The sequence below is a fragment of the Drosophila novamexicana genome, unplaced genomic scaffold, assembly GCF_003285875.2.
Source record: "Drosophila novamexicana strain 15010-1031.04,08,12 unplaced genomic scaffold, DnovRS2.1 tig00001929-arrow-arrow-pilon, whole genome shotgun sequence".
NCBI classification, from domain to species: domain Eukaryota; kingdom Metazoa; phylum Arthropoda; class Insecta; order Diptera; family Drosophilidae; genus Drosophila; species Drosophila novamexicana.
The window spans coordinates 138-15,725 of NW_020824910.1; the positions used below are offsets into that span (position 1 = coordinate 138).

At 45.3% G+C, this 15,588-nt stretch overlaps 2 protein-coding genes and 1 long non-coding RNA gene across 4 annotated transcripts; 1 reads left to right on the top strand and 2 right to left on the bottom strand.

Annotated features, from left to right (window-relative positions):
* Positions 1 to 513: 513 nt before the first annotated feature.
* LOC115768671 (protein mab-21-like) lies at positions 514 to 2,537 on the top strand. Its single transcript, XM_030713353.1, has 3 exons — positions 514 to 599; positions 640 to 1,193; positions 1,271 to 2,537. The coding sequence occupies exons 1-3, from the start codon at positions 514 to 516 to the stop codon at positions 1,618 to 1,620; spliced, it is 990 nt and encodes a 329-aa protein (XP_030569213.1). The 3' UTR covers positions 1,621 to 2,537.
* A 2,919-nt stretch (positions 2,538 to 5,456) lies between these two features.
* On the bottom strand, positions 5,457 to 10,032 carry LOC115768678. Of its 2 annotated transcripts, XR_004018589.1 has the most exons (5): positions 9,889 to 10,032; positions 9,751 to 9,833; positions 5,757 to 6,127; positions 5,621 to 5,703; positions 5,457 to 5,562 (listed from the first exon to the last, which is right to left on the bottom strand). It is a non-coding gene; the product is annotated as an uncharacterized LOC115768678 (long non-coding RNA). The 2 variants fall into 2 exon arrangements; XR_004018590.1 differs by lacking the exon at positions 5,757 to 6,127 and having other exon boundaries at positions 5,458 to 5,562.
* A 149-nt stretch (positions 10,033 to 10,181) lies between these two features.
* LOC115768682 (pancreatic triacylglycerol lipase) lies at positions 10,182 to 15,117 on the bottom strand. The gene is made up of 3 exons (XM_030713366.1): positions 14,407 to 15,117; positions 11,267 to 12,171; positions 10,182 to 11,190 (listed from the first exon to the last, which is right to left on the bottom strand). Exons 1-3 carry the CDS (start codon positions 14,522 to 14,524, stop codon positions 10,600 to 10,602), a joined length of 1,614 nt encoding a protein of 537 aa, XP_030569226.1. The 5' UTR covers positions 14,525 to 15,117; the 3' UTR covers positions 10,182 to 10,599.
* Between the last annotated feature and the right edge of the window lie 471 nt (positions 15,118 to 15,588).

A 15,588-nucleotide genomic window follows, 5' to 3' on the forward strand; every position in this document is an offset into this window, starting at 1 on the left:
TTGCATTCAATTTGTATATCTATTTCAAAGTGGGCTGGACTTGAAGAATCCCTGTAACACGTATTTATTGCATAATTTTAAATGAACTTAAGGCCTTTGCCCTTTTATTTGCAACCTGAAAGGATGATGAAAGGACGTTTCAAATGAATTTTCACAAAGATGGCAAAAAGTAGCTTAATGCTAATTGAAGGATATATAAAAATGTTTTATGCACTTTTCCACCAATATTCCACGCTTTCGCATGGAACTTTCGAAAATCCCGTTGCCATCATTCAAAGTAAAACTTTTTGCTTTCTAGATCTTGAGGCTAGGGCTGTGTTTCATTTGTCAGTCAATCAGTCATTCAGTCAGTTATTCAATCGGTCAGTCAATTAGTCGGAACATAATAGGTATACACATATCGTTAGCGAGATTGAGCTGGAGTCGAATAGCATGACTTGACGGGATGACATTGCATGTTTTTAATGCGATTGAGGATCGCACTTGTTGTTGTTGTTGTTGTTGTTGGCAGCGATGACAGCCGTCGGACGCCGGAATTACGCAGATCCAATTGGTAGCCAGTTGGAGTCCGGATCGAAGATCAAGGGATTACATGCGCCGTACAGCTGAAGTACTAATATGTATTAATTCCGTTTTTAGATTCGAGGGCGTTGAGGTGATCTCGCCGAATGAGTTCGAGATCGTGCTCTACCTGAACCAGATGGGCGTCTTCAACTTTGTGGACGACGGCACCCTGCCCGGCTGTGCGGTGCTCAAGCTGAGCGACGGACGCAAGCGCTCCATGTCCCTGTGGGTGGAGTTCATCACAGCGTCGGGCTATCTGTCGTCGCGCAAGATTCGCGCCCGCTTCCAGACGTTGGTGGCGCAGGCGTGTGACAAGAGCATCTATCGGGATATGGTCAAGATGATTGGCGACACCACCGAGGTGAAGCTGCGGATTAGGGAACGCTTTGTGGTGCAGATAACGCCGGCCTTCAAATGCTCCGGCATCTGGCCGCGATCGGCGGCGCATTGGCCTATGCCGCATATACCCTGGCCGCATCCCAATATCGTGGCCGAGGTCAAGACCGAGGGCTTCGATCTGCTCTCCAAGGAGAGCATCATTATGCAGAACAAGAACAACAATGCGGCCAGCATGGAGGGCGATGCTTGGGTTCTAAGTTTCTTCGAGGCTGAGAATCGCCTGCTGCAAGGTAAGAGAGAGAGAGAGAGAGAGGGGGGAAGATCCTGCAATCTATGGAAATTGAAAAATCTGATCGAATCTTCAAAGGTGGCTGCCGTCGTCGCTGCCTGAGCATATTGAAGACGCTGCGTGACCGTCACCTGGAGCTGCCCGGCAATCCGATCAGCGCGTATCACCTGAAGAATCTGCTGCTCTACGAGTGCGAGAAGCATCCGCGTGACTTTGAGTGGGACGAGAGCTGCATTGCGGACCGTTTGAATGGTATATTCCTGCAGCTAATCTCCTGCCTCCAATATCGCCGCTGTCCCCACTATTTTCTGCCCAGCCTCGATATGTTCAAGGGCAAATCCCCCAGCGCCCTCGAGCAGGCTGCCAAGCAGGTCTGGCGTTTGACTCGTGAGATGCTCACCAATGCCAATGCCTTTGAAAAGTTGTAAGCGCGGCAAGAGAGAGCGAGAGCGAGAGAGAGAGAGTATGTGTGTGTGTGTGATTGTATGATTCAAGGTGCTAAATTTTCATTGTCACAGCGCGGCGATTGCGTTGATCTGATAAGCGAAATGCCCTCAGTGGCTGCCATTTTGTGCCATGTCTGTGTGTGTGTGTGAGTGTGTTTGCGTGCGTGCATGTGTGTGTGTGTGCATAGCAACAACAATAGCAAGCGGCGAAAAGCCGAAGTGTTAATGCAAAGATGAGAGATAAGCCGCACATTGCACACTCCTCAAACCAAATTCGACTCTTTTGCCGCCTGTTACCGTTGCTGCTGCTGATGCTGCTTCTTCTTTTTGCCCATTGCACGCCTGGCTGCTTATCCGGCGAATATTGTTTTTAATAACTCGCCGCTTTGAGCATGTTTCGCCTTATGGCCAAACACAATGCCAGCAGCAGCAGCAGCAGCGAAACAACAAAACAAAACAAAGCGAAATACAAACAGTCACAACAACAACAACAACAACAAAAGGAACAGAGAAAAAAGAGCATTTGTCGGCTTTGCTTTGCAAGTGTGCTCAAGTGTGAGCGAATGCGCTCTCATTATCGAAATTGAGTACTTACTCATTTAAGTACTCGCTGTAAGTAATAAATACCCATGCATACGCAGCTGTATACGATAAAAACCTACTTAAATTACACATATGTACATACATACATATATGTATATATATATATATCTATACAACGTACATCTATGGATTTAGATATCAAGATATTTGTTTATCCTTCCACGTCTGACTGAAATAATAAGAAAGACAAGAGTCACAAATAAAAAGAACAGAGAAATACTCGCATCGAACATGCATTAATATTTGTCTTCCCCTTTAAGTTATAATATTAAATGTAAGCCATATTCTGTCATTTTTTTTTTTTTTTTTGTATTAATAATTGTTGTATTTGTAGATTGCTTAAGAAACAGTTGAATGCAATAAATTCTAAAATAGCCCAAGGCAGTTATGTATCGAAAATCGTATAAATAACATTCTCACATATACATGCACAAAAGCTTGCACACATACAGCTCACACGTATGCAGCTCAGGGCCTTGCATATGGGAGAAATGCGCAGATTCACCAATACATCTGCAAATACTCCGGCACATGCGTATTCAGCGTACATTTTACAGGATCTATTGCTGTTTTATGTGTTATTTATCAAGAAATATAGTATTTCCTCTTACTTGAAGGGCCTACCTTTGCTTTCCTCATGGCATGCCAGATTTTACAGGCAAAAAACCCTTCAAGCCCTGGAATAAAACGGAATTGTGGCATCATGTTGTGACAAAATTTGCAAGGCTCGTAACCCCGATTGGCATTAAGTGCATTTCCATTCTTGGATCTCTTCGTGATCGCAGTTCAGTTCATTAAAAGTTGGAAGCTGTTCAATGCGATGCGATGCGATGCGACTGGGATTGGATGAGGTTCGCTTTGGTATTGGACGCTGAGTTAATGTTATGAGTATTGCCGGATCGCCAAAAACAAAAACAAAAACAAAACAAAACAAAAAAAAAACAAACAAATTTATTTGTTGCTCTTAGTCAGGACAGCTGCAGCGACAACTGAGCATCAATTTTATTACCCTTATTTATGGTTATGTTATTCGGGGCTCCAATGCGCTCTTCTTCTTCTGCTTCTGCGTCTGCTTCTTCTTCGCCTGCTTGTTGTGGCGGAATACAGACAAAAAGTTTTCAGCGAATGTAATCGATATTTTTCGTTGCTGTTTTTATACCCTGAACGCACTGATAACGGCTATATTCGCTTTGTGCAACCGTATGTAACACGCAGAACTAGGAGCAAGTTGGTGGAAAAGGAAGGGAACGGGGGAAACAGCAGCAACAGGTGAGTCGATCCAACTTTCCGTCTGTCTATCTGTCATTCGGTCGGGAACTAAATGAGGTTAACATAAGGAAATTTAAACATAACCTCTCCTATCTTCAAATCATCGATAACTTTCTTAATTATCATGAATTCGATAAAAATCGTTATCGATTTGCTCTATAACTAGCTATAGATACGTAAAGCTCGGACAATACCCAAAAACCATAGCCTAGATTTAGGAAAAGAAGAAGCACAGACGTGCTTCAGTTGATTTCAGGGTATCTCTTAGTCAACCCTACCCGACTAGACCAGTTTTACTTGATTTTTTTTTTATTTCTCATGGTTTTTTTTTTGTTCTGCTGTGGCTGACAAAAGATGTTCCGTTTCGCTGTAATGTTAAGAGACAAGAGAGAAATCCATTTACGTACAAATATATTTTACGAAGTGCGTAGTATAATCAGAAGTGGGAGGGAGTGCGGAATGGGATGGGAAGGGGGCCTGCAGAGGTAGCATAATGCGATAGCTAAAATAACAAATTATGCTCAAGCACGCAGGATCATATTACAAGCATATTGTATGCATAACCAAACTCCGCCCCCGCTCCCGCCCCCGCCTCTGCCTTAGCTAACCAACATGCCATAATAACATAACAGACCCCCCCCCCCCCTCTCCGCACTCACACACACAGACAAACACAAATAGCAACGCCCCTGTGCTTAAGCATGCAAGCGAGCTCTGCAATGGGCGGGGGCGTGGCAGCAGCAGCAGCAGCAGTCTTTGGCATGGGAAAAGCATCATCAGGTGACTTGCGGTCGACGCCGACGGCTTCTGCTGCTGCTGCTGCTGCTGCTGGTTGAGCAGGGGTTGCGGGCTGCGGGGAGTGCAGCGGCACGTGTCCGCGGCAGCCTGGCCATGTGGACCATGCGAATCGCCGCAGGCTGTGCGCCCACGTGCGCGGATAAGGCACGTTTATAAACTAGACGAAAAAAAAGCTCAACTCAGGGCAGGGGCTTGCTACAGGGGCAGAATTTATTGCAAGTGTGGGGAGGGGAGGGTAAGCGAGAGAAAGAATAGGGCGGGTGTCTGGTTTGTCTTGTGTTTTGACAAATTATATATGGAATGCAATTAACGGTAAATGCCGAGCAGTCAACGCAAAAACAACAGCACAATAGCCGACGCCCCCCCCTCCCCCTCCCCCTTGCCAAGCACAGAGGCAAACAAAAAAAAACACAATCCTTTTCTTTCTGTTGTTCGCAATCCTTTTGGAGCTGTCACAACTTTGCGTAAAGCCAAAACAGAAAATGTCGCCCTTTGATTTCTGTCCACGCTTCGCACTTATTCTGTGCTTCTCCCTCTCCTGCTCTCCCGCTCTCCCTCTCGCTCTCTCACACTCTGCGCCAGGCTGTGACATTTATGTAAGCTTCTGCTGCTGCTGCTGCTGGCCAACGCCTGTGGGCGTGGCGCGCGTTGACAGGCGGCTTGCGATAATGCCGCATTGTTAATGTCGTCCTTTTGGACTCCTTTTTGCTGTTGTTGAATTCCTTTTGTTTTAATTGTTTACTAATGATATTTAAATTAGTGCTCTATATGACCGCAAGCGGTTTCTTTGTATTATTATTTACTCCTTTTGCTTTCGTTTTTGTTTTTGTTTTTCCTTTTTTTTCTGCCCGGAAATCCCTCACATTTTGTCATCACATTTGTTTGCAGCTCTCTGTCCCTGACACGCGCCCCACCTCCGCCTCTGCAGGAAGGGGTTTGCGCTCCTAAAAGCTTTGTTCTTCAGCTGCGCTTAGCTCATTGAGTGGGAAGGGGCCAGAGCTGTTAACAGCGCATGTAAAGCTAACAGCTAGATAACAGAATGGCATGCACTACAGCGCACTACAGCTATGTTAAAGTGCGATAAATGTAGAATGAAATAGTTAGTACTGGGAATAACAGGTTCTATAATCAACCTGACAACTATTTATATTGACATTAATTTTATTAAATATATAACGATACATTAAATTTTGATACACTTAATTGAAACCCAATCTTTAACAGTGTGGACATATGTATTACATGGTATTCACTCTATAAAGAGGAAGTCCTTGGGATTAGTTGTCCAGTTTAAAGAGTGCTGCCCACTTACCTCCATAATGTGACTTTTACCTCATGACTGACCCTTATCAAGCGACCTAACCTAGCCCAGACCTATCCTAGCCACGGCGGAGACTGGAAGCAAGAGTTTACAGGGTATATCAATTAAATAAGATCACTAAACTTACGATTAAGAAAAAATATAATTTGTATGCAACCATAACAACTGTTGCTAAGTCCTTTTGTATCAAAATTCTAAAAGTTTATTACATTTGTTTATTTTTTACACTTTTCCAAACATTTTTTCGTTGTGTTCTGTACGAAAATGTGAAACACACTGAAAACTTGCTCTTTGTAGATTTCCCATGTGGAGCCGGATGACAGGCTCGGGCTACTGAGTTGGGTTACAGTTTGCTTGGACATATGTTAGAATGGATTGATTGAGTGCTTGGTCAGGATTGATGATAAATGCAGAGCCCAAGCCAAGTAAGATCTGGTACGCGGATGTTCTCAATTCTCTCTTAATTTTTGAATGGGCTTCATTCCCTTTGTCACATATCTATAAATATAGTATTGAATATCGGGAAATGAGACTATATTGTTAAGTCAGTTGGGTAATACCCTCCTCCAGGATATTCTTTTCTGAGCTCTTAAATGTAAAGCGGCAGGAAACTGTCTCGTGGCACACTTGAAGCTCGGCTCCAGGCTGCTGCGAAATGTGTCTACGGACTGTCAGACACAGGGGCAGGGACGGGGGCAGGGCGTCGGATAATTATGTCGTCATTATCAAAAACACGTGGTGCAATTTAACAACATGCCACAAGGAGTGCGCCAGAGCCACACGCCACAAATTATGAATATCAAAATGTGCCCAAGATAAACGACACAGGAAAGAGGCAACATCATGGGAAGGAGGCAAAGTGCTGCCGCGGGTAGACGGGGGGGGGGGGGGGGGGGGGGGGGGGGATGGGGGCGACTGACAACAGAGAGAGAGCTGCAATGGGAATTGGAAAATTAGTTTTCCACGCATCGCCAGCAAACACAATGAAGCATCGCTGCGGCATGTGAATGGATGCCAGGGGGGAGATGGGTGGAGTTGGGGCAGGGGGGGGGGGGGGGGGGGGAGAATGGCACCTACACACGATAATTTATAGCAGATTGTCGCCTTTACGCCGAGCGGGGGCGAGTGGGCGATAGGGGCGGGTCGCTCCAATAGATGCCACGTATTTTTGGATGATGGGCATTTGCATTCAATTACGGCAGCTGCGAGCCGGACAGATTTATTTTTATGCACCATGCGCCATAAAGGAAGCCCCAAAATGCGCCACAGATGAGCTCCGCGCTGCAGTTGCCCATGTTGGCGGGGGCGGGGCAGGGTGTAGCGGAAGAGTTAAAGGGGCATCTGCAAGGAGAAGGGGTAGCTGGCGTTGGCTGCGCTCAATCATAATTACGTGATTTGTTTGCGACGCCAACGTGAGAGCGGGCGGCGGGCGGTGGGCGGTGGGCGGTGGGCGGTGGGCGGTGGGGGGCGGACGACTAATTAAACAGGGATAGGGGTAAAAGAAGGCAGGGGAGGAGAAAGGACGGGAGAGTGGGGGTGCGGTTGTGTGGCATGTTGACGTATTGTCGCTTGTGTCGTCTCTTGGAAATTATGACATTTTGATTTGAGTTGCATTTGATGTCGCTCAGCCGGCGCCGGGCTAAGGGGGTTGGGGAGTGGGGGGAAGGGGGAGGTGGATGGGTAGGTGAGCAACTAATTAAGATGGGAGCAAAGCTGAGGTCGAGCCAAAGCGCAGCTGCAGGCAATTTAAAATGACAGCCCGAATGGGCAAGGATTGAAGAAGAGCGAGGAGGAGGAGGAGAAGGCGTCGCAGCAGCACGCTAATTGCAATGGGCCAAATGGGCGTGGCACAACTTGAATGTGTTGGTGTGTTGGTGTGTGTGTGTGTGTGTGTGTGTGTGCGTGTGGCAACAAGTGACATCTTTCGAAGGGGCACAATTCGAAATCGATTAACATTATTAATGAATATGCGTGCGTATTAGAGGAAACGTCCAGAAACCACAAAAACATGCACAGAAAAACAAAGAAAAAATCCCAAAGAAACAAAAAACACAAAGAAAAGGTTTTTCAAAACAGGCCAAATTCCGAGAAGTGCCCGCTGCCAAAGATTGTCAACATGATCATCAACAAGCATGGCCAGAGAGGGGAGGGGAGGAGGGGGGCAGTGCTGCAGCGGAGTAAGGGGCAAGAGGAATGGGAGGCAGTGTGGATGCAATCGCAAGAGCCAGGAGCATCTCTGTCCACGGCAAGCCGCAGACTAAATACCCTTTGGTTGTGCTTCTCTTTCAACGGATTCCTCCTATAGGAAAGATATGCTATAGTAGACCGATTTGATACGGCTCAGCAGGCATGTTAGATCAAAATATCTGGAAAAAAATGAGAACCTTTTCACACGAGAACCCAATTACTCGACATACTCGTCCGATGTGGATAAGACTTAGCTCACATGTAAGGAAAAGGGAAGAAATATATATGAGATATAGTAGTCCGATCCGGCAGTTGCAATAGAAAAGCTGACCTGGTCAGTGTTTGCTTGCCAATAGACCTTAAGCTGAATTAAACAGACAGACGGACTGACTCGATTTGGCCACAGATTAGAAATATATAGATGGATATATATAGACCTACGTGCCCCGCATTGTGGATTACAGTTCATGGGAGAACAACGATACCTTAAACTAGGGTATATATAAAAGATACAAGTCGACAGCAGAACTTTAGGCCTTGGCCAACAACCTGTGGAATGTCCAAAACAACAACAACAACAACAACAACCTCTCATTGAAAGGTGAGACGAAAGAAGAGAAAAGAAGAGAGGAGCAGTGAAGGGCAGGGAAGAAGCTGAAACAGAAACTGAAACGAGTCAAATCAAATGCAGATAGTATCAATTATATGTAAAAGATACACACGCATGCGATAGATACAGTCGACGAGATAAGCATTTAAATTATTAACAACAAAAACAAGGATCCACAAGATGAAATGTGTATGCGTGTGTGTGTGTGCGTGTGTTTAATTCATTAGAAACAACAGCTGATCCGAATCATAAGGTTCACACGAAATTTCAGGCGAAGACATTTTTAAATGTTCATCAATCGCGCCCAACTCTCGCCACGGATCAAGAATATATATATATTTATGTTTACATACATATGTGATTGACTAATTGGCTGATTGACTGATAGACTGATTGACTTGCTGATTGACTCATTAGATAATTGACTGAGTGACTGACAGGCTGACTGACTGATTGACGGACTGATTAGCTTATTGACAGATTGACTGATTGACTGATTGGATGATTGACTGACTAATTGGCTAATTGACTAATAGACTGCATGGCTGATGAACTGATTCCTGATTGGTTGATTAACTGATTGAATGACTGATTGATTACCAGACTGACTATTGACTATTGCTTAATGCACTTAATATCAGATTCAGTTCTTTTGTAATCTATATGTTAATACTTATGCTGACTGACTAAGTCATTGATTGACCGACTGATTCACTTACTGATTGACTGCTAGGATGATTGACTGGCCGATTGACTGGCTGATTGACATAGACTGAATGACTGATAGACTGGTTAACTGACAGGCTGATAGACAGGCTGATTGAAGGGTTTATTGACAGGCTGATTGACAGGCTGATTGACAGGCTGATTGACAGGCTGATTGACAGGCTGATTGACTGGCTGATTGACAGGCTGATTGACAGGCTGATTGACAGGCTGATTGACAGGCTGATTGACAGGCTGATTGACAGGCTGATTGACAGGCTGATTGACAGGCTGATTGACAGGCTGATTGACTGTCTGATTGGCGAATATTGGCTTAAGAAAAGAGCAATTAACATGTCGACATAAAAGTTGGCATTATATATGCTCAAGTATATTTTTATCATGCCCTTACGGTTCCAGTCAATGCAAACACATAATGACAATTTTTTGTTCTTAATATTTTCTGTGTAAACAGCTGCGTCATACACGAGACTTAAAATTTTGATACACTTAATCAAATCACAATTTTTAACAGTGTGGATATATTACACGGTAATCACTCTATAAAGAGGAAGTCCTTGGGATTAGTTGTCCAGTTAAAAGAGTGCTGCCCACTTACCTCCATAATGTGACTTTTGCCTCATGGTTGACCCCTATCAAGCGACCTAACCTAGCCTAGACCTATCCAAGCTACGGCGGAGACTGGAAGCAAGCATTTAGAGAGAATATAAAATGAATCTATTAACGATAAACTTACGATTAAGAAGAAGCCCAGCATTTATGCGGCCATAACAAACACGTAGTCATTTTGTCTACAATTTTGTTAAATTTGATCAATTTTGTTGGTAAATCTGTTTTCGAAAAATGTTTTCGATGTGCTCTGTGTCGAAATGCGAAGCACACTAAAGAGTTTCTATATGTAGACTCCTCATGAAAACCGGAATGTAAGGCTTTAAGAGCTCGGGCTGCTGAGTTGAAAGTGTTTTAAATTGATTATGAGGAGATTAGATTTGAGTCTGTGAGAGTGAATTTTTGTTAAGGTTTCAATTTGTTTTATTTTCAAACTAAATTCTGTTCATAAATACGCTAATTAAGTATATATTAAAAAAAAAGCCAAAAAAAAAAAAAATGGATTAGCATAAATAACAATTACATATACACATGCACATACATAAATTAACATTGTGCTCTTCCTCTTCCGCTGCAATTTGAATAGCTTATGAATTAAACGAATACTATAATAAAATACAAAAGGCTTTTCGGTGTGTGCCCAGGCTAACAGCAAAAGGGGGAACAGCCGCAACTGTTCTCAGCCAAGCCACCAACCCACCAACCCTGCGGCCGGATGAGTCGACTGAGTGCAACCGATTCTGTTGCCGCCTTTTTGGCTGCGCAGAGAAAAGCTTTCGGCTAATTGCTAGAAATCTTGGAATGCGCCCCTGGCCACGCCCTTCCTCGCCTTGGGCAGCTAGTCCTTGCAGTAGGCCGTGTGCAGGACATTCTCTGCGCCGGAGAGTATGGCACCCTCGTGCAGCGGACAGAGCTTCAGATAAGTATCGCTCGACTCGAGCGACTCGATGAGTATGTACTCGAGATAGATGCGCGGAGCGGAGAGGATGCGCCAGGTCAACGGATTGAGTATGTTCGTCTGGTACTCCCAGTAGACGCTGGCATGGCCCGGCTTCTGTAGATCCCTGCCCGGCACCAAGGCCGTATATTCATAGCCCGGCTCAAAGTACATGGCCTTGGGCGAGAATTTCATGCGCTCGGTGGTCTTCTTCTTGTTGTGCTCCTCGTGCAGCTGTATGGAGAGCGTGCCAATCTCGCCGCCATGCAGGGTGCTCTCGTCGTGACTGGAGACGCGCACCGTGATCTTGTAGTGCTGCCGGCAGAAGGGCTTCCGATCGCCCGTCATCAGATAGAAGACCGGGGGCGGATCCTGCGGCTTAAGGAGACCACGCGACAGCTGCTCCTCATAGTCCTCCTGGCTGTGGAAGCCCATGCGCATGCACAGACGCCCAGGCTCATCGCAGCTGCCGCATTTGACATCCTTGAAGCTCTAAAGGGAAATCGAGAAGATGAACAAGGGATTAGTCAGATCGGCTAGGCTGAAGATGCAGCTGGGCGGGACTTACATCGAAGGAGTCACAGGTGATGCCCATGAAGGGGCACTTGCTGCCAATGCTCTCCGTGTAGTACTGCTCGCTGCGTATGTGATTGCAGCCGAGGAACTCTTGCATGGTGGAGAAAAGGCTGCCCTTGCGGTTGCTCTTCATCACGTCCTGCAGCTTCTTGTCACAGCCGGGATTATCGAATCCGCCGTTCGGATAGAAGTCTACGTGACCCACACGCTGGATGAGCCCGAGGCCGCCCTTCATCAGCGGATTCGCATCCGTGTGCAGAATGTCCACAAAGTGGGCATCGGTGCGGTCCAGGCGGACAATGGGATCGGTGTCCGTGAAGAGCGGCGCCGCCGGATCCAGGCCAGAGATACGGCCCAGCTTGAGGCCAAAGTCGTGCTGCAAATGGTGGCCGGCATAGCCGGATAGATGGGCACCCAGCGAGTGCCCAATGATGTGCACATTGTCCAGATTGGGCAGACGCAGCTCCTCGTACAGCATGTGGATAACATGCGCGGTTATCGCACCCACCAGCCGTATATTGGCCACCGCCTGGACGTACGGCGGACTCGCGCCGCCGCCCCAATCGATCAGGATCACGGCGCACTCGCCCTCCGGACAATGGTTGAGCAGCGCCCGGCCCATCTCCAGCATCCAGGGTATTTCGCCGAACTCCAGATAGCCATGGACCAGCAGATAGATCTTTCCCAGCTCATTTATGCCCAGTCCCTGAACGCTGTCCGGATCATTGAGATCTATGTACTTGGCCTGATCCATGGCGCGACGCGTGTGCAGCGTGAAGTGCGGCTCAATCTCGGAGGGCTTCTGCGGGTGCACATTTATCGTCCGCGTGACCGTGTTCCAGGGTCCGTTGATGGGAAAGCAGCCGTAGACGCCAAAGCATTTCACCTCGTTGATGTCTGTAATTCAAACGAGAGACAATGTCATGAAAACTGTGATAAATGTTATTAACATCCATTTGCTGTCTTAAGGCGCTGTCAACGACTCGCTTAGACATTTCTTCTAACAGAAATTTACCTTCTAACAGAAATTAACATTGCGCTGTTACTGACAGTTGCGTGATCTGTTAAGGTGCCTTTGGAAACTCGCTTGGGCATTTGCTTTAAATTAATTGGAAATTTACAATCGCCTGAAGTTGCCGTTAGAATGGTTTTTATATTCGCTTGCTATATTAAACCGCTGTTAAAGACTCAAGATTCGAGATGCAGCCAAGGTCTGCATTAAAATATAGCTCAAAGAGTTCTCTAACTTTATCAAAATCTCTTAACAGTGCGCTCTTGCTAACAGTTAAATGCTATGCTATCGTGCTGTTCTAGAATCGCAATTATTTTAATGGATATTTACATTCAGCCAGGGTCTGCATAAAAATGGCTCTCGATAAAATTTTCTAACTTTATCAATATGCCTTAACAGTTCTAGCTATGTTAAAGTGATGTTTTAACAACGCTCTTTAACATGTTCTCTAACTAACCGCTGCTAACAATTATCTGTTAAGCTAAGCTACTGTTGTAGTCTGACCTTAACAGCTGTTACCCCAGCAGTGCTGTTAAAATGCCTTCACACTTGGGACTCACTGTTAACAGTTTTCTGGCTCTGTTAAGATGCTGTTACAGCAACTGATTAACTTTTGTTCTGTTAGCGTTGGCATTTGGACATCTTCATTGACTGTTTGCTCAAGCGCAACATGTTTCTCATTGGATTCCTTCTTCCGCGGTCGACAGCCTTCGCCGGCTGCCCAGCGTTGCGTGGCAATCGAAATCCGCCCGATCGATGACAAAATGACCAAATGGCCAACTGAGCAATTGGCCAGATGATGGAATGCCCAAATGTCTGTCGTCATTGTCATTGTTGTAGCTGTGTTGTCTTATCGCAATTGACTTGCTGTTGTGTGTGTGTTTTTTTTTTTTGGATATCGGAAGTTATTTGCTCGCATATATTATTAGATAGGCGTAGTCGTAATTGCAATTTGCCCGCTTTCGGTTTTTTTTTTTTGTCTGCTTCGTCTCATATTTAATTGAAGCAACTAACCGAATCTTTGGACAGCATGTCGAATGCATTCTAAACGCTTTCCCTTTGGCAGCGAGCACAATCTTCCGCTCGAAACCAGAATTTCTGTTTGCCCAAGCGACGCAGCCATGGATCTTGGTCCAAAGTCTTGTCGGATCTCGTTTGCCTTTGGCCCAAGCCGAACAACTTTCAATCCAACTAAGCGTTAAAATAGTTGGGCAGGGAATACGTCAACAGCAAAAGCAGTTGGCAATTTCTTAAAGAATTCCCTAAACAGACATTGCCACGGACTACTCTGGAGCGGCAGTAGTCGCCCTGCCAATACCCTGTTAATGCACTCAGAAAGTAAACCCTCCGAAGATTGTTTTAATATTATGATTTCTTTGCCAATTGATTAACACGCAAGTTCGAATTGGAACAGACATCGCAACCTATTCGATTAGAACGAATGCAACCTTTGATAGTGCTTACGACTAAACCACTTAATTAACAAATTGATTTAGCAATTAGTAAAGCACTTAACACTGTTGTTAACTTGTTAATTAAGGCCCAAGTCAAGCTTGTAAGAAGACCGGACACTCATTAAGAAACTATAGAGGCTCAACTTCTGTTCACATCTTTTGAGTTTATTGAAAGGATTATCAAAGATTTAACTGGATACAAAATATGCATAGAAAAATCATATGGATAATATATGAAACTTTAGCTTTAAATTTTGGCAATTATAAAACACATTTCTGGCGAGAGTTCTTACTTAAATACAAAGAAATGCAAATATTTCGTTGTCTAATACCCTGTCGGGGTCGGGGTAGAGGGTATATATGTAAGCACTATTAAATATGTTAATTTAATACGTATCCAGGAATTTCAACTAAAACAAAGCAGAGTCCTTACCCCGTTAAGTCTTATCAATATCGTATGACTATATAATATAGCAACAAATTGGTTTCTATAAGAAAAAGTTGTCATTCCTTTTTCCAAGATATCTTTAACAAGAAGTGTATTTAATGTGCGTTGTGCCGTTCTTGTTTGTGTTTATTTCTTTGTCGAGAATTGGGCAACTCAGTTGGACTCATTGGCCAAACTAACAGAGATACCTGTCTGGCTGACCTGGTCGGATCACTTACCGCTTTTGGGCGCCGGTGGCAGATCGATCAGCGTGTTGACTGCCGCGCGGCTCGTGTGGTTGGCCAAGTAGAGCATGGTCTGCAGCATGAGGCCGCCGGTTGTGTTGGCCACATACATCTTGCTGGTTCAACTCAACTCTTGTGGTGTGTGGCTTTTAATCGTTGTTCTTGTTCTTCTCCTTGTTGTTGTTGTTGTTGTAGTTCACCTGCTGCTGCCCTGTGGCAGACTGTCTACATTTTCGGCAGGAACTAGACTAAATCACTTGAAGGTACACAACACGTCAGATTTTTAATTCTTTTTTTTTTCTTCTTTCTTCTTTTCAATAGATAGCTTAACTGAAGAAGCTAAGACAATTGCTGTTGTCGTTGTTGTTGTTGTTGCTTTTAATTAAATTAATCTTATCGGCGCCAAATCGCGCACCTGTCCCTCTCTCTCTCTCTCTCTCTCTCTACCTCTCTCTCTCTCTCTCTCTCTCTCTCTCTCTCTCTCTCCCTCTCTCTGTCTAGCTGACCACTCGACGACGTTCACTTTGAGTCCAAGTATATGACCATTTATTAAGTACGTGTGCTCAAGTTTTTGGCACGTTTCTTTTATTAAGCAGCGCCGGGTATTAAAACGTTCTTGCGCTAATCGTGACTCGTTACACGTTACACGTTACTTGTTACTCGTTACTCGTTATTTATTGCTGGCTATTCGCCAATATTGTCTGTTGCGTCCGACGACCGACACAGCACTGAGCCGATCAGCTGCACGCCACGCAATTTGTATGCCCAACGACTTGAGCTTCGGCCTCGGACGTCGCTGCTGCTGCTGCTGCTGAGCGGGGTATAACGGCACTGAGATAAGCTTAACCCGCCCCGTTCGCCTTGCCGCGCTCAACAACCCCCCGCTAAGCGCACGCTTGGATGCAAAGTACAAAACGCGTCGCGGCAGCGACTGCGACTGCGACTGCAACGTCGCTGTTAGATGCACTTTAACAACACGATAAGCACGATGCGACGCAGCAGCCGTCGAAGATCAAAGTCGCTGCGCCGCCAAGCCGAAAGCTTGCAGCGAAGCTTAAAGCTTCTTCGCCAACTCAGCGCTGTAACAGACAGTATAGCGTGAGGAAGAAGCGCCCAAAAATGACAGCGACAAAGACTACATATTTGGAATTTTGTACAGATAAGACCTTGCCCAGA